General features: G+C 43.5%; 2 protein-coding genes across 3 annotated transcripts in view; one reads left to right on the top strand and one right to left on the bottom strand.

Moving 5' to 3' along the window:
* LOC126469881 (uncharacterized) overlaps positions 1-21,716 on the bottom strand; it is a 284,993-nt gene extending 263,277 nt beyond the window's left edge. Inside the window, exon 1 of one of the 2 annotated variants that reach the window (XM_050097209.1) lies at positions 21,586-21,716. Coding sequence is in view for 1 of the 2 variants with exons in the window: in XM_050097210.1 (XP_049953167.1) it covers positions 21,586-21,600 (15 nt within the window). In the remaining variant the exon portion in view is untranslated. The remainder of the gene's footprint in view (positions 1-21,585) is intronic. The other variant, XM_050097210.1, reaches the window with a different exon arrangement.
* Positions 16,838-24,945, top strand: part of LOC126469879 (uncharacterized) — a 406,588-nt gene continuing 398,480 nt past the window's right edge. Inside the window, exon 1 of the mRNA XM_050097207.1 lies at positions 16,838-17,009. The gene's annotated coding sequence lies outside the window, so the exon portion shown is untranslated. The remainder of the gene's footprint in view (positions 17,010-24,945) is intronic.

Here is a 24,945-nt window from a genome sequence, read left to right as displayed (position 1 = left end):
GAGGATGCAAATCGGGTTTGCTCTAAATACACGTTGTAACGGTCGTGATCGTTAGTTACCTTTGAGATTTGACGTGGTGAGTTGATGTCAGTCAAGAAAGCCTTTAAGGTGGCAAAGAGACATTATCAACACCTCACTGGGTCTGAAAGAGGTCGTGTAATAGGGCTATGATAATTTGGATGTTCCTTCAGCGATACTGCAGAAATGTAGCCACTGTATATAATTGCTGGTAGCGGTGGTCACGAGAATGTACGGTCGCAAGAACACCGGGCTCTGGACGACCACATGGCACTACCGAGAGGGAAGAGTATCGTGTTTGGCGTGTGGCTCTGACGCAGCGTACTGTATCTTTAGTAGCAACCTGAGTAGCAGTTGGCACAGTCGCACAACGAACTGTTACAAATTGGCTACTTCAAGGACAGCTCCAAACCGGACAGCCTGCAGCGTGCATTCCACTGACCACAAACCACCGCCATTTGCGAGTTCCGTGGTGTCAAGTGAGAGCTCATTGGAGGGCAGGGTGGAGTCTGTTGTGTTTTCTGGTGAAAGCTGGTTCTGCCTCGGTGACAGTGATGGCAGTGTGTTGGTTACGAGGAGGCCAGTTGTGGGCCTGCAACTAAACTGTCTGCGTGCTAGACACATTGGACCTACACCTGGAGTTATGGTCTGGGATGCGATTTAGTGTTATAGCAGGAGCACCGTCGTGGTAATCCCACGCACCTAGACTGCAAATTTGTACGTCAATCTGGTGATTCGACCTGATGTGCTGCCTTTCATGAACAGCAAACCAGGGACTGTTTTCCAACAGAATAACGCTCGCCCACATAACGCTGTTCTGACCCAAAATGCTCTACAGAGTGTCGACTTGTTGCCTTGGCCTGCTCGATCACCAGATCCGACTTCAGGCGAGCACATATGGGACATCATCAGACGATAACTCCAGCATCACCCACAAACAGCATTAACCGCCCCTGTATTAACAGACTAAGTACAACCTCCATGGAACTCCTTTCCACAAACTGACATCCGTCGCCGGCCGCTGGTGGCCGAGCGGTTCTGGCGCTACAGTCTGGAACCGCGCGACCGCTACGGTCGCAGGTTCGAATCCTGCCTCGGGCATGGATGTGTGTGTTGTCCTTAGGTTAGTTAGGTTTAAGTAGTTCTAAGTTCTAGGGGACTTATGACCTCAGCAGTTGAGTCCGATAGTGCTCAGAGCCATTTGAACCATTTGACATCCGTCACATGTACATCGCAATGCACGCACGTCTGCATGCTTGCATTCAACATTCTGGCGATTACACCATTGACTGACGTACTATACTAGTATTTCACATTTGCTATGACTTTTATCAGGCTTACATTAACCTGTGGTCTTGCAATATAATCACTTAAATATGTTACCTAGACAAATGCATTCCCGAAATATCATTACTCTACATTAATGTAAAAAACCGCGAGTTTCTAGATGGATTACAGTAGCTTGTGAAAGGAGAAGGGAAATGTATCTGATGGCAAGAACAAGTAGAGATCCTGCAGTAGTTGCTCACTACAAAAACTACTAAGAAAAATGATTAAAAACTGACGCAACATGCACATAGTGACAGAAATCAATAATTTCGACAACAGGCATAAGGCTATATGGAATGTAGTGATACGAGAGACAGGACAACCAGCCACAGAACAGGATAACATCACTGCTGAACTAACTGAAAGAGCTATAAATGACGAGTCATAGGTAGCAAATATGTTCGATACTCATTTCTTAAATATAGTGGAAAGTATAGGGACGAACAGTTCAAGAGAAAAATCACAGCAGTATGTTGAAAAAGCAACTCTCACAAAATTCAGTTATATGACTTTATTACCAACTTCTCCTTTTGAAATGAAGAAAATCTTACATTCTCTCCAAATTATAAATTCATCTGGTTTTGATGGTGTTTCCAGTAGAGTACTAAAGATTTGTGCTCGACCGTCAGTAGGGCAGGACCTTCCACTGCTGTTGCAGATAAGGCGAGTACAGCGTTTGTTTGCGAACTATATTTATGAGCTTCAAACAGAGCGACTTATTTTCAGTTATCTGTATGGATACTAATTTAGTTTTATAATTTATTGCGTGTTTGTGTGCTTATTAGGCACAGTCTTCAGTGTAAAATAGCAATGTAGTGTAAAGTACCTCCACTTCTATCGACCGTCGTATCGCACAGGCTTTTTTTTTTTTTTTTGTTTGTTTTACTTAGATCAACTCAGTGTCGGATAGACTGTCATTGAGGATGGACCCCCGTTGCTGCTGCAGATAAGGCGAGTACACCGTACGCCTGCGGATTATATTTATGAGCTTCTAACAGGAACGACTTTTTTCAGTTGTCTGTGTGAATGCTAGTTTAGTTTCTTAATTTCTTCCGCGTTTGAGCGTTATAACAGCTATATACGGTGCAGTTCTGCAGTCTTTGGTATAGGTATGGGCTGTGATTGCTGTGTTCAGATGCTAGGTGAGTTGGTGACCCTTCACACGCACCCCCAGGCCAGTGTTGGCTTCGGTCACACAGCTTGAGGCTGTTGCCAATGGGTGTCCTTGTAGAAGGCCAGACATGGGGATCTTCCCACGTGTCCCCCAACAGGTCCACTACTGTGGAGGCTCCGGGCACTGCCCATACTGAAGTTGGCCCCTCAACCTTGGTCGATCGGTGGGTCGCTCCAAGGTGTGAGAGATTGCGAAAGACTTTCCAGGGTGCCGATCGGAGGACCTCCCTGGTTCATCCGACGAACAGGTTTAGGGTGCTGTGTATAGCTGACGAAGTCTCTGGACCAGATCCAGTAGCTCGCTCTGCTCCAGAGGAAGCCTCTCGGGCCGGCCGGTGTGGCCGTGCGGTTCTAGGCGCTTCAGTCTGGAACCACGTGACCGCTACGGTCGCAGGTTCGAATCCTGCCTCGGGCATGAATGTATGTGATGTCCTTAGGTTAGTTATGTTTAAGTAGTTCTAAGTTCTAGGGGACTGATGACCACAGATGTTAAGTCCTATAGTGCTCAGAGCCATTTTGAAGCCTCTCGGCCCGCAAGCTCTGGACAGTCACAGAGGGTGCAGTAACTGGTAATTACGAGTTCCAATTCGAGGTGCGTAATGGGGTCCTTTAGGGATCAGGCTGCCAAGGAGGGGTAGGAATTCATTGTGCTGTCTGTGTGCATACCGGGAAGAGTCATTCCAGATGTGGAAAGGCTGCTTCCGGATCCCATGAAGGACACACGGTGCAGCCAACTGCAGGTAGTGGCTCATGTCGGAACTAATGATGTGTGTCGCTTTGGATCGAAACTGATTCTCTCTGGTTTCAGACGGCTAACTAAAAACTAAAGTAGTTCAAATGGTTCAAATGGCTCTGAGCACTATGGGACTTAACTACTGTGGTCATCAGTCCCCTAGAACTTAGAACTACTTAAACCTAACTAACCTAAGGACATCACACACATCCACGCCCGAGGCAGGATTCGAACCTGCGACCGTAGCAGTCGCGCGGTTCCGGACTGCGCGCCTAGAACCGCTAGACCACCGCGGCCGGCACTAAAGTAGTAAAGACTGCCAGTCTTGTTTGTGAGATGAAGACGGTGCTCACCATATGTAGCACCATCGAGGGAACCGACCGTGGTCTTTCGGTACAGAGCCGAGTGGAGGGTATGAATCAGAGGCTGAGACGGTTCTGCGACCGTGCTGGCTGCAGATTCCTCGACTTCGCCATAGGACGATGGGTTTCCGGGTCCCGCTTAATAGGTTAGCGATCAGCTGCACTCAGAAAGCCGCTAAAAGAGTAGCAGAGGTTGTGTGGAGGAGACTGAGTGGTTTTTTAGGTTAGAAGGTCTCGGGAAACTACAGGAAGGCAGTCAGTCTAAAGGATTGCAGGACAAATACAGGAAGGTAGCCTGGCAATAAACGGTATTGTAATGTAAACTGTTGTAATTGTGTTGGGAAAGAACCAGAGCTCCAAGTGATAATAGAAAGCACTGAATCTCAAATCGTTATAGGTGTGGGACGTTGGCTAAAGCCGGAAACAAGTTCATCCGAATTTTTTACAAAGGATGCAACAGTGTTCAGGAGGGACAGTTTAAACACAATTGGTGGTGGAGTATTTATTGCTGTCACAAGTAGTTTACCTTGCAGTGAAATTGAAGTAGGTAGTCGCTGTTAGTTAGTATGTGTAGAGGTTACACTTGAGAACAGGAATAAATTAATAACTGGTTAATTTTATCCACCACCCATCCCTCCCCCTGAACCCTTCCAACCCCCTTCTCCCGCTACCCCCCCCCACCACCACCACCCCCAACCCCCAACCCACCCACCCCAACCTCCGCCTCCGCCACGACTCAGATGATTCAGTTGTTGAACAGGTCAAAGAAAACATGATTCATTTCAAATAGGTACCCACTCACGCAATTATAGTTGGTGGTGACTTCAATCCACCCTCGATATGTTGGCGAAGATACAGATTTTAAGTCGGTGGCAGGCATGAAACAACGTCATAAATCGTTCTGAATGCGTTCTCAGAAAAATATTTTGAACAGTAAGTTCAGGAACCCACTCGTAGTGTAAATGGTTGCGAAAACATACTTGACCTCTTTGCAACAAATAATCCATCATGGCGGGTACAGGGATTAGTGACCGAAAGGTTGTTGTAGCGAGACTAAATAACGTAACATCAAACCTCACCAAAAATAAACACAAAATCCGTCTATTTAAAAAAGCAGATAAAAATTCGCCTGATGCCTGCCTAAGAGACTTTCTCAACTCCTTCCAACCTGACTATGTAAGTACAGTCCAGATGTAGTTTAAATTCAAAGACATATTATCAACGGCAACTGAGAAATATATACCAAGTAAACTATTAACAGATGGTACTGATACCCCATGGTACACAAAACAGGTCAGAACACTGTTGCAGAAGCAACGAAAAAAAGGCATTTCAAATTTCAGAGAAGTCAAAACCCCCAAGATAGGCGAAATTTTACAGGAGCTCGAAACTCAGTGCAAGCTTCAATGCGAGATGTTTTTAATGCTTTGCACAAGGAAACTCTGTCTCGAAATGTGGCAAAAAATCCAAAGAGATTCGGATCGTATGTAAAGCACACCAGCGGAAAGACACGATCAATACCTTCATTGTGATATAACGACGCATGTTACGGATGACAGTGCCACTAAAGCAGAGTTACGAAACACAGTTTTCCGAAATGAAATAAATATTCCAGAATTCGATCATCTACCAACATGAGTAACTTAGAAGTAGATATCCTCGGTTTAGCGAAGCAGTTTACATCACTTAATATAGGTAAAGCCTCCGCTCCAGATCTGTCAGGTTCATTTCAGAGTATGCTGATACAATAGCTCCATACTTAGTAATCGTATACAACCGCTCTCTCGTCGAATGATCCGTACCTAAAGATTGAGAATATGCACAAGTCACATCAATGCCCAAGAAGCGAAATAGGAATAATCCGCTGAATTAAAGACCCATATCGCTAACGTCCATTTGAAGTAGGATTTTGGAACATATAATACGTTCGAACATTATGAGCTACCTCGAAGAAAACGATTTATTGACAAACAGCCAACACGGATTCAGAAAACAGCGTTCTTGTGAAACACAACTAGCTATTTATTTTGCAAAATGATGAAAGCTATCGACAAGGGATGTTAAATTGATTCCATATTTCTAGAGTTCCAGAAGGTTCTTGACATCGTTCGTCAAAAGTGACTTCTAACCACATGGTGCTACTGTATTCGTAATTTCGTCACAGTTCGCAATAATTGATAGAATATCACCCAGTAAAACAGAAGTAATGTCTGGCATTCCCAAAGGAAGTGCTGTAGGCCCTTTGCTGTTCCTGGCGTACATAAACGATTTAGGAGATAAAGTGAGTAGCCGTCTTAGATTGTTTGCGGATGATGCTGCCATTTACTGTCTAGTAAAGTCAGCAGACGATCAAAATCAATTGCAAAGCGATATAAACAAGATGTCTGTATGGTGCTAAAGTGGCAGTTGACTCTCAATAATGAAAAATGTGAAGTCATCCAATAAGTTCTAAAAGGAATCCGCTAAATTTCGTTTACAGAATAAAACACACAAATGTAAAGGCTATAAATTCAGATAAGTACCTAGGGAATACAACTGCGAATAACTTAAATTGAGGCCATCACATAGATGAAGTTGTGGGGAAAGCAAACCAAAGACTGCGATTTATTAGCAAAACACTTAGAAAATGCAATAGGTCTACTAAAGAGAATGCTTACACTACGCTTGTCTATGTACGAGAGCAGGTTGTAGACAGATGGTTGACGACATATGGAAGTTTGGGTGTGGCCGTGAGTCGTACTCAGATAGTCTAATGTAAGGCGACGGCTCGCGATAAGTGGGAAGTTTGGGTTCGAGTCGCAGTCCGGCACAAATTTTTATTGTTACCATTGCTTTATACAGCTTATGATTGTCCATATTCGCAACTCCTAATACGAGGGTCGTGCAATAAGTAATGCCCCACATTTTTTTAAGAAAATCAATTAATGTATATAGACAAACGTCCTTGTTGGTGCTTAACATTTGATGTTTGTTTTCGGTGAAGTTTCGAACCGTTTTGGGAGATGGCAGAGCCGTAGTACAGCGTCAAAATAGTGTCTACATACGACTCACATTACAAGCAGCGTGCTGTTATTGAATTCTTATGCGCAGAAAAGAAACCGTGATGAACACCCATAAACGTTTGTGTGCAGTGCATGGCGATGTTGCAGTTGATAGGAGGACAGCTGGGCGATGGATAAAGAAAGTTACAGCCTCAGGAAATGCAGAAATAGAGCTCCATTATCAGCCACGCTCGGGACGTCCTGTCACAGCCACTGCTCCAGATATGCTGAATCGTGCGGATGCCATTATTCGTGCCGACCGGCGGATCACAACTCGACAATTGGCTCTACAGTTGTCGGTCAGCAATGGAAATGCGTCTGCAATGATCGAGACTCTCGGATATTCAAAGAGGTGCCCACGATGGGTTCCTCGAATGCTCACAGCGGACCACCAGATTCAAAGAAAGGCAGTTTCATCTGAATTGTTGGAGCTTAAATATTCTCTACAAAGAATACATTTTGAAGAGGACAAGAGCGTCAGTCATGCAGTGAAAACATGGCTACGGCTACAGGACAAGAGCTTTTACCAGCAGGGAATACATGTCCTTCCACAACGTTGGCGTACGGCGCATAGAACGTGATGTAGACTACGTAGAAAAATAGGACAAGGATAAGACATGTTGATGTATATTGTCACCAAATTCTGACTCTTAACAATAAATATACTCTGAGAAAAAAAAATGTGGGACATTACTTATTGAACAGCCCTCGTTCATTTCATGTATTTCATAACTGCTGTAGTCGCCGCAGTGCCTGTTCCTTAGGAGATCCGTACATGTCCGAAGGAGCATTCCATCGTACATCTGAGTAACACCGGCACTACAATATCGTATTTATCCGCAGACACGAGGCAAGCGATTTTCAGTTAAAATGTCTTCCCTGTCCGGGAATATACGTAATGAATGCATAAGTGGAGGTTGCAGACACAAGGCTGACGACATTTGTAAGTTTGGGACGGGCAGTGAGCCGTGCACGAAAAGCCTGATATAAGGCGGCCGCTCGCCATAAGCGGTAAATCTGGGTTCGAGTCCCGATCTGCCACAAATTTTCATTGTTATCATTCCATTATGCAGCTGATGACTGTCTACATTCGCAACTGCGATTTCATTTCATGTAAGAGAATAGAGTGGTAATCGGAGAGTCGTGAGATCGAATTCCTATGTACAGGCTTTTTATTTTCAAATTTTACGTTTGCTTACACTGCTAATAAACCACGATAATGCTCAGTATATCGTATTTATTAATATTTCTCTAGAAGACATTAAAATGAAAGGCAAAGGAAAACTTGGTATTGCAAATACATTTCCAGAAAGGGGCTATAAAGCGTACACAGAAGCTTCATATATAAAATTAGATAATTCTATTATCATTTTTGACAGCTGATTTACACGTGTTCGGGTGATATTCATCTTAAACAGAGGGGAAACAGTAATACTCTGCGCATTTTGCACCGGCTACAAAAGTTTATTTATTACAATTGCGTGACTGTTTTAAAGTTTCTATAGAGAAACAAACTTGATTTACATTCATAAAAGATTGTCTCTCATCGCACACTTTCGGAACGCGTTTCGCGAAATACACTCCTGGAAATGGAAAAAAGAACACATTGACACCGGTGTGTCAGACCCACCATACTTGCTCCGGACACTGCGAGAGGGCTGTACAAGCAATGATCACACGCACGGCACAGCGGACACACCAGAAACTGCGGTGTTGACCGTCGAATGGCGCTAGCTGCGCAGCATTTGTGCACCGCCGCCGTCAGTGTCAGCCAGTTTGCCGTGGCATACGGAGCTCCATCGCAGTCTTTAACACTGGTAGCATGCCGCGACAGCGTGGACGTGAACCGTATGTGCAGTTGACGGACTTTGAGCGAGGGCGTATAGTGGGCATGCGGGACGCCGGGTGGACGTACCGCCGAATTGCTCAACACGTGGGGCGTGAGGTCTCCACAGTACATCGATGTTGTCGCCAGTGGTCGGCGGAAGGTGCACGTGCCCGTCGACCTGGGACCGGACCGCAGCGACACACGGATGCACGCCAAGACCGTAGGATCCTACGCAGTGCCATAGGGGACCGCACCGCCACTTCCCAGCAAATTAGGGACACTGTTGCTCCTGGGGTATCGGCGAGGATCATTCGCAACCGTCTCCATGAAGCTGGGCTACGGTCCCGCACACCGTTAGGCCGTCTTCCGCTCACGCCCCAACATCGTGCAGCCCGCCTCCAGTGGTGTCGCGACAGGCGTGAATGGAGGGACGAATGGAGACGTGTCGTCTTCAGCGATGAGAGTCGCTTCTGCCTTGGTGCCAATGACGGTCGTATGCGTGTTTGGCGCCGTGCAGGTGAGCGCCACAATCAGGACTGCATACGACCGAGGCACACAGGGCCAACACCCGGCATCATGGTGTGGGGAGCGATCTCCTACACTTGCCGTACACCACTGGTGATCGTCGAGGGGACACTGAATAGTGCACGGTACATCCAAACCGTCATCGAACCCATCGTTCTACCATTCCTAGACCGGCAAGGGAACTTGCTGTTCCAACAGGACAATGCACGTCCGCATGTATCCCGTGCCACCCAACGTGCTCTAGAAGGTGTAAGTCAACTACCCTGGCCAGCAAGATCTCCGGATCTGTCCCCCATTGAGCATGTTTGGGACTGGATGAAGCGTCGTCTCACGCGGTCTGCACGTCCAGCACGAACGCTGGTCCAACTGAGGCGCCAGGTGGAAATGGCATGGCAAGCCGTTCCACAGGACTACATCCAGCATCTCTACGATCGTCTCCATGGGAGAATAACAGCCTGCATTGCTGCGAAAGGTGGATATACACTGTACTAGTGCCGACATTGTGCATGCTCTGTTGCCTGTGTCTATGTGCCTGTGGTTCTGTCAGTGTGATCATGTGATGTATCTGACCCCAGGAATGTGTCAATAAAGTTTCCCCTTCCTGGGACAATGAATTCACGGTGTTCTTATTTCAATTTCCAGGAGTGTATTGACGAGGATAACTAGTGAAGCACAGTCGAAAGTATTTTGACGTAGTCTTCTCGGAATATGATATCTTTTTCTTGACTGGCCGATTTTACTTGCAACGGGAACCAATTGTTAGCGTGCAGCTGAAAAAGGCCGCTCGAATATCAGAATGGAACTTATGGAATACGACGTCCTGTACGCCTTAATTAAAATCCCTTCCGAGCGGGCTAAGGCGCTGCAGTCATGAACTGTGCGGTTGGTCCCCGCGGAGGTTCGAGTCCTCCCTCGGGCATGGGTGGGTGTGTTTGTCCTTAGGATAAGTTAGGTTAATTAGTGTGTAAGCTTAGGGACTGACGACCTTAGCAGTTAAGTCCCATAAGATTTCACACACATTTAAACATTTTTTAAAATCCCTTCTTTGTATATTCTTAGTAGACCTCAATTTTCCTCTGCCTTTCCTTTCGATGCCCCTCATGAAAATATTAATAAATACAATATATTGACCATTATTTCGACTTATTTGCACTGTAAGTTAAGTAAAAATTGAAAATAAAAGAAGTTTTCGACAAGGAATTCGATTCCAAGACCTTCATATTACCGTTCTGTGCTGCTTCCGCTGCCCCAGCTGTTGCCTGGGAACTATGCTAAGGTAAATGTCTCATGCCCGCCCGAACCCGAAAAATACTATTTTTGTTCAAATGCTTAGCCATCTGGAGCTTCCACTTCTGTCACTTTCATTTCCGGCCAAGTCCTGTGTATAGCATAAATATCGACAAAATTGGTGATTACGAGTAGGCGAGGTCCCGTTGCCACTGTAGAAAGTATGAATACTCTTCTGTGTAACACGCCATTGCTCGTGGGTAGTGACGTAAGCAAGCCGGGCGCCAAGCAGAATGACCTGGCTGTTGCGCTAGCTGATAACGTGGCGCCAGTGACGCCCCAGTTGATGCTGGCCACATCAATTACGTGTCTCACCGCCCCCCCCCCCCCCACCCACAAATATATTTCTGGCGACGCAAGGTGAAGGAGAGGAAGTCATAGATCCCGCCACAGGCGATGAAATCAAGCGCAGCTTGAGAGGCTGGATACCACTAAAACACATGGCACTGACCTGCTACCAAATCTCATGCTGTGACAAATGTCAGTCATCGAAGATCTGATAGGTGATTTCAACAGCATCATATTTATCGAAACTTTCCTAACATCGGGGAAAGCACACTTAGGAAGGAAGACTGGTGTTTAACGTTCGTCGACATGGAGGTTTTAGATATGGAGCACAAGCTCGGACTGTGATAAGGATGGGGAAGCAAATCGGCCGTATTCTTTCAAAGGAACCATCCGGCATTTGCCTGGAGAGGTTCAGGGAAATCACGGAAAACCTAAATCTGGATGGCCGGACGCGGGTGTGAACCGTCGTCCTCCCGACTGCGAATCCAGTGTGCTGATCACTATGCCAACACGCTCAGTAGAAGCACAGAAGCACGCGTAGGCAAAACCCGTACGTAAGGCTGACAAAGATTTTCGTTCGTCGAGGAATTACTGGCCTGTCAGCCTGCTGCTCTTAAGGGGAGGTTTACTACCTTTTGTTCAAAAAACCGATTTTTTTAAAATAGCATTTTTGGATCCATGAAAGTATTTAGAATTCACCACTGAAACGGTTTTTCCGAATACGGAACGGAAATGTTTATTATTCATGGTTGAACAAAAAAATGCACCTGCCCGAAATCGGCCTTTTTCACGCACCAGTTTTTTTTTTCTTTCGGGGGACGAGTTATTGTACCAGTGCTTGGGAGAAAAGACACAAAATTCAAATGAAAGTTTGAACGCGTGTGTTTAGAAGTTAGCCCCCAAGCATTTGCATTCTGGTGCGAAGACTGTGGAGATTGCGACTTTCCTAGCAGTGAGCAGCTTCAACGAAGGGTATTCAGCAATTCCGAAGACCATGACAACGATGGACGTCACCCTGGAACTCCATTCGACGCAGTTCGACAAGTATTCGGACGACCACCGGATTCAAGCGGCCGAAAACCGCTTGTCACCGGCCGTACGAGTGGCTCTGGAGCAGCGCAGGATGGCCCAGATCGAGCAGAACGCCCTCTATGAGGAAGAAAGAGGAAGGACTAATTTATGGATCCGGAATATCAGATTGAACGTAAGTGAACCGATTGGTATTATTCTTTGTTTCCGACGAAGCTAACTAAATTGTCTAGGAGTTGTACCACTTTTATTCTAATCTATCAACTATAAATATTTTTACTTGGCCGACAAAGTCGAAAAATCGATGAAAAAAACCTATCTTGTTTCAAATGGCAGCCATTTTGTTTTCTTTGGTCGAAATAACTTAAGCGAGGTAAAACTCCTACAGAATCTTATATACTTCGCTAACGTAAACTCAATTTTGATTTCAGACGACCCGGCTGACCTGTGACATACCGCGCGTGGAGGTCTATATCGAAATTTTGTTTCGTTCCGACGGCACTTCCGCCTTTGCTCATCGACATTTCAGGTCGAAAAAATTCCAGTTTGTAGAGGAAATATCAATAAACATTTTGACCAAATTTGACATTGATATCTATAACACATACCGAGAAAAAAATTCTCAAAGAACATGCTTTTTCGGGCCAAAGATAGTAAACCTCCCTTTAAGGTGTTTGAGAGGCCTCACCACGCCAACCTCCTCTTCTACGTGGAAGCTGAGAGCCTACTCTCTGCCGAATAGTTTGCCTTCATGAATGGACATATTCGCCGACTTCTGAGACGTGTTGGATAAGCGGTGGAGGCAACTGAGATCTGGGAACAGTTCGGGGCAATACTCTTTGACGACTCACAAGCATTCGATTACATGTGGTATGATGATCTGATAGATAACCTCTTTGTGTGACAGATACCAACGCCCCACGTGCGTCTCTTTCATGTTAGGTCACAAGATGGTTTTTGCTCAGAGCTCTGGAAACTAGTGGTATTCTTACAAGATTCGGTGCGGAGCCTTCTCCTGTGCACTCTTAAACGCAGTGGATTTCCAACCTACCCATCCCGCTTTGCACACGGACGACACCCCTACTCGACTTGTATTCAAAGAAAGTCTACAGTCGGTAGCCCGTAAATAGTCAGATCATGCCATATTAGTCGGAGGCGATCTTAACCTATCGATTATAGACTGGGACGTCTATGAATTCATTGCACGGGGTACAGACAGACAATTTTGCGAAGTGCTTTTGAATACGTTATCCGAAAACTGTCTTGAGGAGCTAGTTCGACAGCCCACACGCAATTGAAATATTTTAGACCTTTTAGCTACAAACAGGCCTGACGTTATCAACGGTGTTAGTATAAAACAGTGTAGAGACAGAGATTGGTGATCATGATATCATAGTAGCTATGGTTAATAAAGTTAATAAATCAATCTAGAAGGCTAGGAGAGTGTATATGCTAGAATGAGCTGACAAGCAGTTGTTAGCATCCCACTTAGACAATGAATGGACATCATTTAGTTCCAGTATCGTGGACGTAGAGGAATTACGGGCAAAATTTAAAAAGACTGTAAACCGTGCTCTGGAGAAGTATGTGCTGAGTAAGTGGATTAAGAACGGAAAAGACCCGCCGTAGTATAACAAAAAAAATCGGAACATACTGAGGAAGCAAAGGCGACGACAGGAAAAAGTTAGCACAGATTCGTGCGGCTGTACAAATAACTATGAGCGAAGCATCCAACAAGTACCACCGTCATATCTTAGCAAAAGATCATGCAGAGAATCCGAGAAAATTCTAGTCCTACGTTGAATCGCTAAGCGTGTTGAAGCTTTCTACTTATTCATTCGTTGACTGGTCTTGCGTGGCGACAGAAGATAGCAAAAGGAAAGCCGAAGTTCTAATTTTCGCGTTTGAGAAATCGTTCGTGCAGGATAGTCGTACAAAAATACCGTCGGCTAACCATCGCACAGACTTCCGTACGGAGGACATAGTAGTAAGTATTCCTGGCGTAGAGAAACTACTGAAACGGTTGAAAACAATTAAGTTGCCAGGTCCAGATGGAAGCCCAATTCGCTTTTACACAGAGCACTCTACGGCACTGCTCCCTTACTTAGCTTTTATTTATAGCGAATTTCGCGCCCAGCGCAATTTCCCAAGCGACTGAAAAAAAAAACGTATATAAGAAGGGTAAAGGAAAGGACCAGCAAAATTACAGACCAGTATCCCCAAAATCTGTCTGCTGCAGAATTACTGGCAATATTATCGGTTGGAATATAATAAATTTCCTTGAGACGGAAAAACGTCTATCTACAAATCAGCACGGTTTCAGAAATCATCGCTCGTGCGAAACTCAGCTTGCCCTTTTATCACATGACATCCTGCGAACTCATCCTGGAGAACAACAGGCAGAGCCCATATTCATAGATATAGACATGGTGCCCCACTGCAGTCTGTTAACGAAGGCACGAGCATACGGAGTAGGTCACCAGATACACACAAACGTGACCTAAGTCATGGGATACCTTCTAATATCGTGTCGGACCTCCTTTTGCCCAGTACAGTGAAGCAGTTCGACGTGGCATGGACTCAAATAGTCGTTGGAAGTCCACTGCAGAAATATTGAGCAGTGATGCCTCTACAGCGTCCTTAATTGCGAAAGTGTAGCCGGTGCAGGATTTTATGCGCGAACTGACCTCTCGATTACGTCCCACAAATGTTCGATGGGATTCATGTCGGGTGATCTAGGTGGCCAGATCATTTGCTCGAACTGTCCACAATATTATTCAAACCAAACGTGAACAATTGTCACCCGTGACATGACGCATTGTCATCCACAGACGTTCCATCGTTGTTTGGGAACATTAAGTGCATGAATCGTTGCAAATGGGCTCCATGTAGCATAACAGAACTACACTACTGGCCATTAAAATTGCTACATCAAGAAGAAATGCAGATGATAAACGGGTATTCATTGGACAAATATATTATACTAGAACTGACATTTTCACGCAATTTGGGTGCATAGATACTGAGAAATCAGTACCCAGAGCGACCACCTCTGGCCGTAATAACGGCCTTGATATGCCTGGGCATGGAGTCAAACAGAGCTTGGATTGTGTGTACAGTTACAGCTGCCCATGCAGCTTCAACACGATACCACAGTTCATCAGGAGTAGTGACTGGCTTATTGTGAGGAGCCAGTTGGTAGGCCACCATTGACCAGACGTTTTCAATTGGTGAGAGATCTGGAGAATGTGCTGGCCAGGGCAGCAGTCGAACATTTTCTGTACCCAGAAAGGCCCGTACAGGACCTGCAACATGCGTTCGTGCATTATCCTGCTGTAATGTAAGGTTTTGCAGGGATCGAATGAGGGGTAGAGCCACGGGCAGTAACACATCTGAAATGTAACGTCCACTGTTCAAAGTGTCGTCAATGCGAACAAGAGGTGACCGAGACGTGTAACCAACTGTTTCAGTAGTGTGCTTCATGACACAGTACGTTGATTAAATATCTAGGTGTAATAACGTTACAAAGCGATATGAAACTGAATGAGCATGTGACGATTGAGATAGGGAAGGCAAAGGGTCGACTTCGGTTTATTGGGAGAATTTCAGGAAGTGTGGTTCACCTGTACAGGAGACACTAGTGCGACCCATTGTTGAGTAGTGCTCGAGTGTCTGGGATCCACTCCAGCTATGATTTAAGGAAGACATGTAAGCAATTTAGAGGCAGGTTACTAGATTTGTTATCAGTAGCTTCGATAAACACGCAGGTATTGTGAAAATGCTTCGGGAGCTCAAATGGGAATCCCTGAAGAGAAAACGACGTTCTTTTCGAGGGAAACTTTTGAGAAAATTTAGAGAACCAGCATTTGAAGATGACCGACGAACGATTCTACTGCCACCAACGTACATTTCTCGTAAGGATCACGAAGGTAATATAAGAGACATAAGGGCTTGTACGGAGACAAATAGATAGTCATTTTTCCCTGGCTCTATTTCCAACTGGGACAGGAAAGGAAATGACTAGTAATGATACAAGGTACCCTCCGCTGCGCACCACACGGTGGCTTCTAGAGTATGTATGAAATACAGATGTAGACTTTGACGCCAGCACAATGAAGAGCTGAGGACGAAAGCAATGGGTACGCAGCACGAGCTGTAGCCATGCTAAACCAGCTATCTACACTTTCACAGTGAGTTGGAGTTGTTTTGCGCAAGACGCTACCGTAATTAATGCCAGAGTATGCGGCAGTAACCTGAAGTTTTGCGGCCGGTATGAATCTCAGTGCATGCCAATTAAAGCTCTCAAATTCACTTTGATCTATCTTGGATTTTCCACGTGTGGAGTTTCATCAGGTAGCCGCGATATTTTACTTCCAGGAGAGGTTTAAGGGATCGTCCAGTGATTTCTATGAGAAACGTAGGACATCAGAGAAGCGACACATCCACAACTTGGACACGAAACTGCAGCACCGTTTCGCCACTAGATGGCGACATCTGCTGGCTAACTAACACGTAAGACGCATCATTCAAATCGTATGACGAAACAACTCGAGTCCTTTCACAGATGGCTCTGAGACAAGAATTGCAGCGCAGATAAATCTCGAGCTGGAAAAGCAGCGTGTTTGTAGAGGTCTAAGAGGTAAGATGTGTGGTAGTCGAGTTTCAACTGATGTAGTTCTGAGTTTAGCATTTGCCAGTGTAATTTACATTGATGTTGGGATTGAAGTGTTCGAGGCTACTTACTCCCATGCTCCTTGACGTAGCAGTTACCCTACAAAAAATGAAAAGATTATCAAAAGATCTCGGCATAATCTTCGACAAACATATAAACTGGGAAGTGCAAATTGTCAGAGAAAGATTAAAACTTATCTTTTTCCTTTATGCAATTCCAAAATTTAGAGGAGAAATGCGCCTAATGTAAGACAAAGACTACAAAAATTTTCACTCAAGCAGAATCTATATTACTGCGATGTATTTCAACATTTCACAAATACCGAAAACTGGAGACAACGCGAACTGGATATATGGACGAGGATTTGAAGTGTTATGCTCCCGAATACGAGTTCAGTGTCATACACTGCGTAAGTAGCCCGTTTACATGTTCGTATTTTGGCAGCGCTATAGGCTGCATTAATATCACTGACAGCACTCAGCGCCCTCGCTAAGAGACTTTGTGGCTGGAAGGACTCGCAGTTAGAAGTTAACAGTTAGCAGTGTTGGAGGTTGGCGGTCGGAAGTGTTAGCGCAAGAGGACGGTCTTGACGTGTGTTCCTCACGGAGATTCAGTATTGGTTGGATATGGATTGTAAAATGATGATTGATGTATCTGCTAATGTTTGAGAAATGGAATTTTTAACGATAATATAATTTTTGGAACTGGATGACACATGCTTAAGGTAAAAATTTGCTAAATACATTGTTTGCTCTGCAACAAAATCTTTCCTTTGCTAATGACATGCCTATTTGTAGTTAGAGCCTACAGTAGTTAGAATATTTTTATTTAGCTGGCTGTAGTTGCAGCTTGCCGCATTTGCTGTAGTTCGAGTAATGAAGATTTTCTGTGAGGTAACTGACTTATGAAATGTGTGGGTTATTGTTAGGATTTCTTCTAATTCAGGGCCAATCTTTTGTGTTAATTATTTGCAGTCAGATCGCGTTGCGTTTGTATAGTGTAGGCAATAAATGAATAGAATAAGTTTGAGTTGTATTTGTCAGGGAAACTTCTGTAGGCCAGTGAAATGATAAAAAAAAGTAACGAGACAGTAGGTTCAATTTCACTCAGCAGTTTAAGAACATTCAGTAAGCATTCGGCAGTTTTAGACATAAAACATAGAAGTTTCAACTGCGCTAAGTTACAACAAGTTGCAGGACATATGCAGATCGGCAGAGGGAGGCTGATTTCCCTAATTGGCAGCTGTTTGTAGCCGAGACTTGTCTTTCGACAGTGCCGTCATCTGTTAGAATAGGAAGTTACCTGTTCTCGCATCGCTCAATCATGTTACAGTAATGGACTAGCTGTTACCCGCGGCTGCGTTCGCGTATCAGTACTTTAGCGCATGCTGACGGGCGGGGGCAGGAGCGCAAATCTATACATCGTGCTACTGAAGTATCTATACATCATAAGACGTGTACATTATGCAACAAATATAACAATTTTTAACATGATTTATTTTCACTGATGTAAAAAGAGCTCCATCCCCGTCTTCGTACTTCTAGGTGTCGACTTTTCTTTTTTTATTTTCAAAGTACCTTATGTTCTTCCTCAGGGTTTAAGACATCTCAGTACCAAATTACATCAAAACTGATTCAGCGGTTTAGTCGTGATCACTTAACAGAGCTAGTTTCGCACCTATTATATGGCTGTGTGCATTTACTGCATAACGCTGTATAAGGCGTGTGACCTTGAACGAGTTTCGCTCGGCCGCCGCTAGGGCTTGGCGGATCGCGCTAAGTTTTAACTGAGCGCGATCCGCAGAATTGCTCCACTTCCGGTGCCGCCATTGCGGTTTATCGGCGCGCTACTTGCTGCCGCGCCCAGTCTTATCAGTACGAATTTCCGCTACAGAGGCAACAGCATGCTCGTTCGACTCGAGGCAGCCGCACGAATCACACAGCCATGCCTTACAGGAGGAGAAGATGAGATCGAGGATGCCTGTCTACAAGAGTGTGGACAGTTTTTCTATTACTCCAAATGAGACTGGCCAACAAAAGCTACTCCAAGGGCCTATTACCTTTGTAGGTTGCAAGATTCAATTTTCTTGTACAACTACAGAGGTAGTTAGTGGCAATTCGTGGTTGACGATTGCTGTACTACGAGGAGGTGACTCTCCACTTGGAGGACTGGAGAGCTATAACGAGAGAGATATTATATCTTTTTGTACACTGACAATTGTAGAAGTATTGTATTCGTTATGTTGAATCGTATTACGTAGAACATAACAATGAATAAAAGCGATGAAGTGTCGAAGAATAAATAACTTTTACAATGAGTAAATATTTTTCCCTAATTAGCGTAATATTCTTCAAATCAATAAATATCTTGTACGCAAAATAGCTAAGCAGGGATGGCTAGAGGACAAATGTAAGGATGGAGAGGCGTATATCACTAGGGGTAAGATAGATACTGCCTACAGGAAAATTAAAGAGACCTTTGGAGAAAAGAGAACCACTTGCATGAATTTCAAGAGCTCAGATGGAAACCCAGTTCTAAGCAAAGAAGGGAAAGCAGAAAGGTGGAAGGAGTATATAGAGGGTCTATACAAGGGCGATGTGCTTGCGAGCAATATTATGGAAATGGGAGAGGTTGTAGATGAAGATGAAATGGAAGATATGATACTGCGTGAAGAGTTTGACAGAGCACTGAAAGACCTGAGTCGAAACAAGGCCCTGGGAGTAGACAGCATTCCATTAGAACTACTGATAGCCTTGGGAGAGCCAGCCCTGACAAAACTCTACCATCTGGTGAGCAAGATGTATGAGACAGACGTAATGCACTCAGGCATCAAAAAGAATATAATAATTCCAATCCTGAAGAAAGAAGGGGTTGACAGATGTGAAAATTACCGAACTATCAGTTTAATAAGCCACGGCTGCAAAATACTAACACGAATTCTTTACAGACGAATGGAAAAACTGGTAGAAGCCGACCTCGGGGAAGATCAGTTTGGATTCAGTAGAAACGTTGGAACACGTGAGGCAACACTGACCCTACGACTTATCTTACAAATAGATTAAGGAAAGGCAAACCTACGTTTCTAACATTTGTAGACTTAGAGAAAGCTTTTGACAGTGTTGAATGGAATACTCTCCTTCAAATTCTGAAGTTGGCAGGGGTAAAATACAGGGAACGAAAGGCTATTTACAATTTGTACAGAAACCAGATGGCAGTTATAAGGGTCTAGGGGCATGAAAGGGAAGCAGTGGTTGGGAAGGGAGTGAGACAGGGTTGTAGCCTATACCCGATGTTATTCAATCTGTATATTGAGCAAGCAGTAAACGTAACAAAAGAAAAATTTGGAGTAGAAATTAAAACCCACGGAGAAGAAATTAAAACTTTGAGGTTCGCCGATGACATTGTAATTCTGTCAGAGACAGCAAAGGACCTGGAAGAGCAGCTGAACGGAATGGACAGTGACTTGAAAGGAGGATATAAGATGAACATCAACAAAAGCAAAACGAAGATAATGGAATATAGTCGAATTAAATCGGGTGATGCTGAGGGAATTAGATTGGGAAATGAGACACTTGAAGTAGTAAAGGAGTTTTGCTATTTGGGGAGTAAAATAACTGATGATGGCCGAAGTAGAGAGGATATAAAATGTAGACTGGCAATGGCAAGGAAAGCGTTTCTGAAGAAGAGAAATTTGTTAACATCGAGTATAGATTTAAGTGTCAGGAAGTCGTTTCTGAAAGTATTTGTATGGAGTGTAGCCATGTATGGAAGTGAAACGTGGACGATAAATAGTTTCGACAAAAAGAGAATAGAAGCTTTCGAAACGTGGTGCTACAGAAGAATGCAGGTTAGATGGGTAGATCACATAACTAATGAGGAGGTACTGAATAGAATTGGAGAGAAGAAAAATTTGTGGCACAACTTGACTAAAGGAAGGGATCGGTTGGTAGGACATGTTCTGAGGCATCAAGGGATCGCCAATGTAGTATTTGAGGGTATCGCGGTGGGTAAAATTCCTAGAGGGAGACCAAGAGATGAATACACTAAGCAGATTCCGAAGGATGTAGGTTGCAGTAGGTACTGGGAGATGAAGAAGCTTGCACACGATAGAGGGATAGAGTAGCATGGAGAGCTGCATCAAACCAGTCTCTGGACTGATGACCACAACAACAACACACTTTCTAAAGTAGCTTATGTTTTTCCTCAGTGTTCTAGCAATCTTCGTATCAAATTTCATCTTTATCAGTTCAGCGGCTTTGTCACGAAAAGGTAACGGGCAAACACTGTCGCATTTTTAAAACTTTAAATTACAATATATTTTTTTCGTGATCTGATTTTGATGAAATAGAATTTGTATGTTGCCCCTAGCTAATCTCAAGTGACCTGTGAAAACCCCATGAAAACTCGTCTAGTAGGTTTGGAGAGTGGCATGTCCAAATAGACTGACACGTCGATTTTACAGCTTTTTTATTAGTATGGGTATAGATATAGAATAAATTTTGTCTCTTAATTTTTATTTTAATGCTTATAGGAGCAGTTGGTATTTTTCCTTCAAGTGTTCTTCGAGGAAAGAGAACAATAACTGAAATTACTTAAGTTTTACAGTACTTGGACATAGGAAAACCGAACACCGTTTGTGAAAAGGACATAAATAGATGAAAAGTTTTTTATGTAAATTGCTTCAACTGCCGATCTATGAGCTTCATTGAAGAAGAAAAATATAATTTTTTGTTGTTATCTGGCAATCAGAAAGAAACAAGACGCAAAAGATAAGCAAAAAGAGGATATTTACTGCCTGATAAATATATTTTTATGTTTGTATGTGTGAGCAAATAAATGTTCTGAAATGTTTGTGTGATCCTTTTTATATTCTTTCAGATCACAAAGGCGTGTAGAATTTACAATACACCTTTTGACAAGAACATTTATTATTAATTTTGCGCCGCGCGGTATTAGTCGAGCGGTCTAGGCGCTGCAGTCATGGACTGTGCAGCTGGTCCCGGCGGAGGTTCGAGTCCTCCCTCGGGCATGGGTGTGTGTGTTTGTCCTTAGGATAATTTAGGTTAAGTAGTGTGTAAGCTTAGTGACTGATGACCTTAGCAGTTAAGTCCCATAAGATTTCACACACATTTGAACATTTTTAATAGTTTTGCTTTCGCCACTAATTTTTTACTACTATTGTGAGTTTCTTACTGCTGACACTATAATCCGACTTTTTCGACGTACAGTCACTCTTAACATCACTTTCATCCTTCAGTAACGGCCTGAGCGACGTGACGTAACGTTGACGTTGTACGTACCTCAATGAAGAGCATCTACTCAGGGAGCACAGCCGCCTGTCCCAGATCCGAATGTTGCGGGACTTCCAGTTGGTTGGCGGCGACTCGGTCTATTACTACCACACGGTGCCAACTGACGGGAAGCTCGCGCTGGCGGAAGGAAGTGGCTAAGGCAGCGTGGCGGAGCTATCGTAAGTCTCGTGGCGTGTTTCACATCTGCCCATGAATGCAGGAAGTCTTTTGAAGACGGGACACATTTAGAATCAACGTAGGTGAGCTTGTAGAATGTCACCACAGAAAGCAGAATGACTGAGGGTCATCATCAGATCCCGAAATTAGTGTAGGGCTTATAGACTCTGAGACCAATGGAGCCACAGTTGGTTTATTTTTCCAACAATTGACGCACTCTGTATTTTTGAATTACAGTTTTGTAAAGCATGTAAATAAATAAATGGTATGGTAAACAATATGAAGTATTTATTACTTGTCCATTTGAATACACGATGGACGTAGAAATCAAATTTCACGTTTCTTGACCAAAATACGATTGTTAGAAGAATTCGTGGCGCTCTTCATTTAGTGCAGCTTTGTTTAATGTATACAGAAATAATTATTTTGGAAGAATAATAAAGAATATATATCTTAGAAGAAAGATTAAGGAAAGGCAAACCTACGTTTCTAGCATTTGTAGACTTAGAGAAAGCTTTTGACAATGTTAACTGGAATACTCTCTTTCCAATTCTAAAGGTGGCAGGGGTAAAATACAGGGAGCGAAAGGCTGTTTACAATTTGTACAGAAACCAGATGGCAGTTATAAGAGTCGAGGGACATGAAAGGGAAGCAGTGGTTGGGAAGGGAGTAAGACAGGGTTGTAGCCTCTCCCCGATGTTGTTCAATCTGTATATTGAGCAAGAAGTAAAGGAAACAAAAGAAAAATTCGGAGTAGGTATTAAAATTCATGGAAAAGAAATAAAAACTTTGAGGTTCGCAGATGACATTGTAATTTTGTCAGAGACAGCAAAGGACTTGGAAGAGCAGTTGAATGGAATGGACAGTGTCTTGAAAGGAGGATATAAGATGAACATCAACAAAAGCAAAACAAGGATAATGGAATGTAGTCTAATTAAGTCGGGTGATGCTGAGGGAATTAGATTAGGAAATGAGACACTTAAAGTAGTAAAGGAGTTTTGCTATTTGGGGAGCAAAATAACTGATGATTGTCGAAGTAGAGAGGATATAAAATGTAGACTGGCAATGGCAAGGAAAGTGTTTCTGAAGAAGAGAAATGTGTTAACGTCGAGTATAGATTTAAGTGTCAGGAAGTCATTTCTGAAAGTATTTGTATGGAGTGTAGCCATGTATGGAAGTGAAACATGGACGATAAATAGTTTGGACAAGAAGAGAATAGAAGCTTTCGAAATGTGGTGCTACAGAAGAATGCTGAAGATTAGATGGGTAGATCACATAACTAATGCGGAAGTATTGGATAGGATAGGGGAGAAGAGAAGTTTGTGGCACAACTTGACCAGAAGAAGGGATCGGTTGGTAGGACATGTTCTGAGGCATCAAGGGATCACCAATTTAGTATTGGAGGGCAGCGTGGAGGGTAAAAATCGTAGAGGGAGACCAAGAGATGAATACACTAAGCAGATTCAGAAGGATGTAGGTTGCAGTAGGTACTGGGAGATGAAAAAGCTTGCACAGGATAGAGGAGCATGGAGAGCTGCATCAAACCAGTCTCAGGACTGAAGACCACAACAACAATCAACATGTTGTTACAGAACTCTATACGTTTTAGAACAGCTGAATGAAAGAAACACTTCATGTTCAATATAACGTTTTTTCATCGAATTATGAGTCTTATTAGAACTGATGACACTTTGCATATAGAAAACACTTATTTATGTAGTTGTGGTTATGTGATAATTACGAATAGTTGGAGAAACACAGTGGGACACGTTTCTTCCCAAGGCACAGCCATTAATTTGCCTTGCTGGAAAACTACAGCATTTCCCCAATTCAAATTTTTGCTCGTTATTCCTAGGGGACTTTTTTCCGTTCCATTTGTCAGGACCATAAATGTATGCGTTGATTTGGTCACCAAAATACCAACTGGCTGTGGGGATGTATAAAGGTATTAGTTGTCAGACGATACCACTTGCTGAAAAAATGTTTGACCAACTACATTATACGGTAACTTGTGAAGCCATTGGAAGGTGTTTGTACTGTTCCTCAAAATTTGCACCTTTCCCAGTGGATTTTACTTATTCACCTTGGATTCGCGTAGCATGAAAGAGTTAATACAACATCCGAATATTTTCAGCAGCATATACTGTTCCCAGTCAAGTCTGCCTTTGTGTAGAAACACAGATTAATTTATCGGACCATCTCTTTCACTAGTGTATAAGTATATACACTTTTCCTTTGCATTATGAAGTACAATTTATATTCTGTTCAATTTAGGAATGGGGTGATTATGTAGATCATGTATTTTAATGTTTTTTACTTGTAAGAATTCACGGAAAAAGGGGAACGGAAAATATTTGGTTCCGTGAACAATATTATTGCGGTTTCGATAAATTTACTGTGCTTTACAAAATTACAAGTGATACAAAAATATATATTTCGTCACTCGTTATTTGGCGCCAATGTTCTGAACTGGATCTGCATTGATTTGCATATGTATCGTTATCTACAACCAAGACATTAATTCATCACGCAGGATGAACTTCAAAAACTGGAAGGTATTGCAGCCTTCTGGCACTGCAAAGGAGAAGGCCGGGGACCCCGCGAGCCAAAGAAGTTGGTCCTCATACGTCAAGGTCATGCCGCTGCCGAACATCTGACAAACCTAGTCAGCTTTCGTAGCTGAAACTAAAAACTTCGATAGAAGACTCGGATTACTCACTTCGTGACACATAAGCACTGACTTTCTGTCTAACTTACACGGCAAAAAGGGTCGCTGTCATTATCCATTGTGTTAAAGTAGTAACAATGGCAATCCAGCCTGAACACTCATGCACGGCACTCTAACAATGTTAAACACTGGTGCATCAAATAAAAACACTACTTAACCTAAATTATCCTAAGGTCAAACACACACACCCATGCCCGAGGGAGGACTCGAACCTCCGCACAGTCCAAGACTGCAGCGCCTTACTTGTTCGACCGCTCGGCTAATCCCGCGCGGCTCAAATCAAAGCTACAGCGGTGTATGTCGGAGTCTTACTGCGAAGTCCGACGCCAGAAATGTTACTCACTGGTACACAAAAATACATACATTAAAAAATGGCATCACCTCGGTTCCGAGAGTTTCGTAACCTGTACAGAAAATTGGAATAGAGATCAATATAAACATCATTTCCGCCCTTTTTATTGCTC

The sequence above is a fragment of the Schistocerca serialis genome, chromosome 3 (assembly GCF_023864345.2).
Source record: "Schistocerca serialis cubense isolate TAMUIC-IGC-003099 chromosome 3, iqSchSeri2.2, whole genome shotgun sequence".
In the NCBI taxonomy this organism is placed as follows: Eukaryota; Metazoa; Arthropoda; class Insecta; order Orthoptera; family Acrididae; genus Schistocerca; species Schistocerca serialis.
This window is presented reverse-complemented; position numbering and strand designations above follow the sequence as displayed.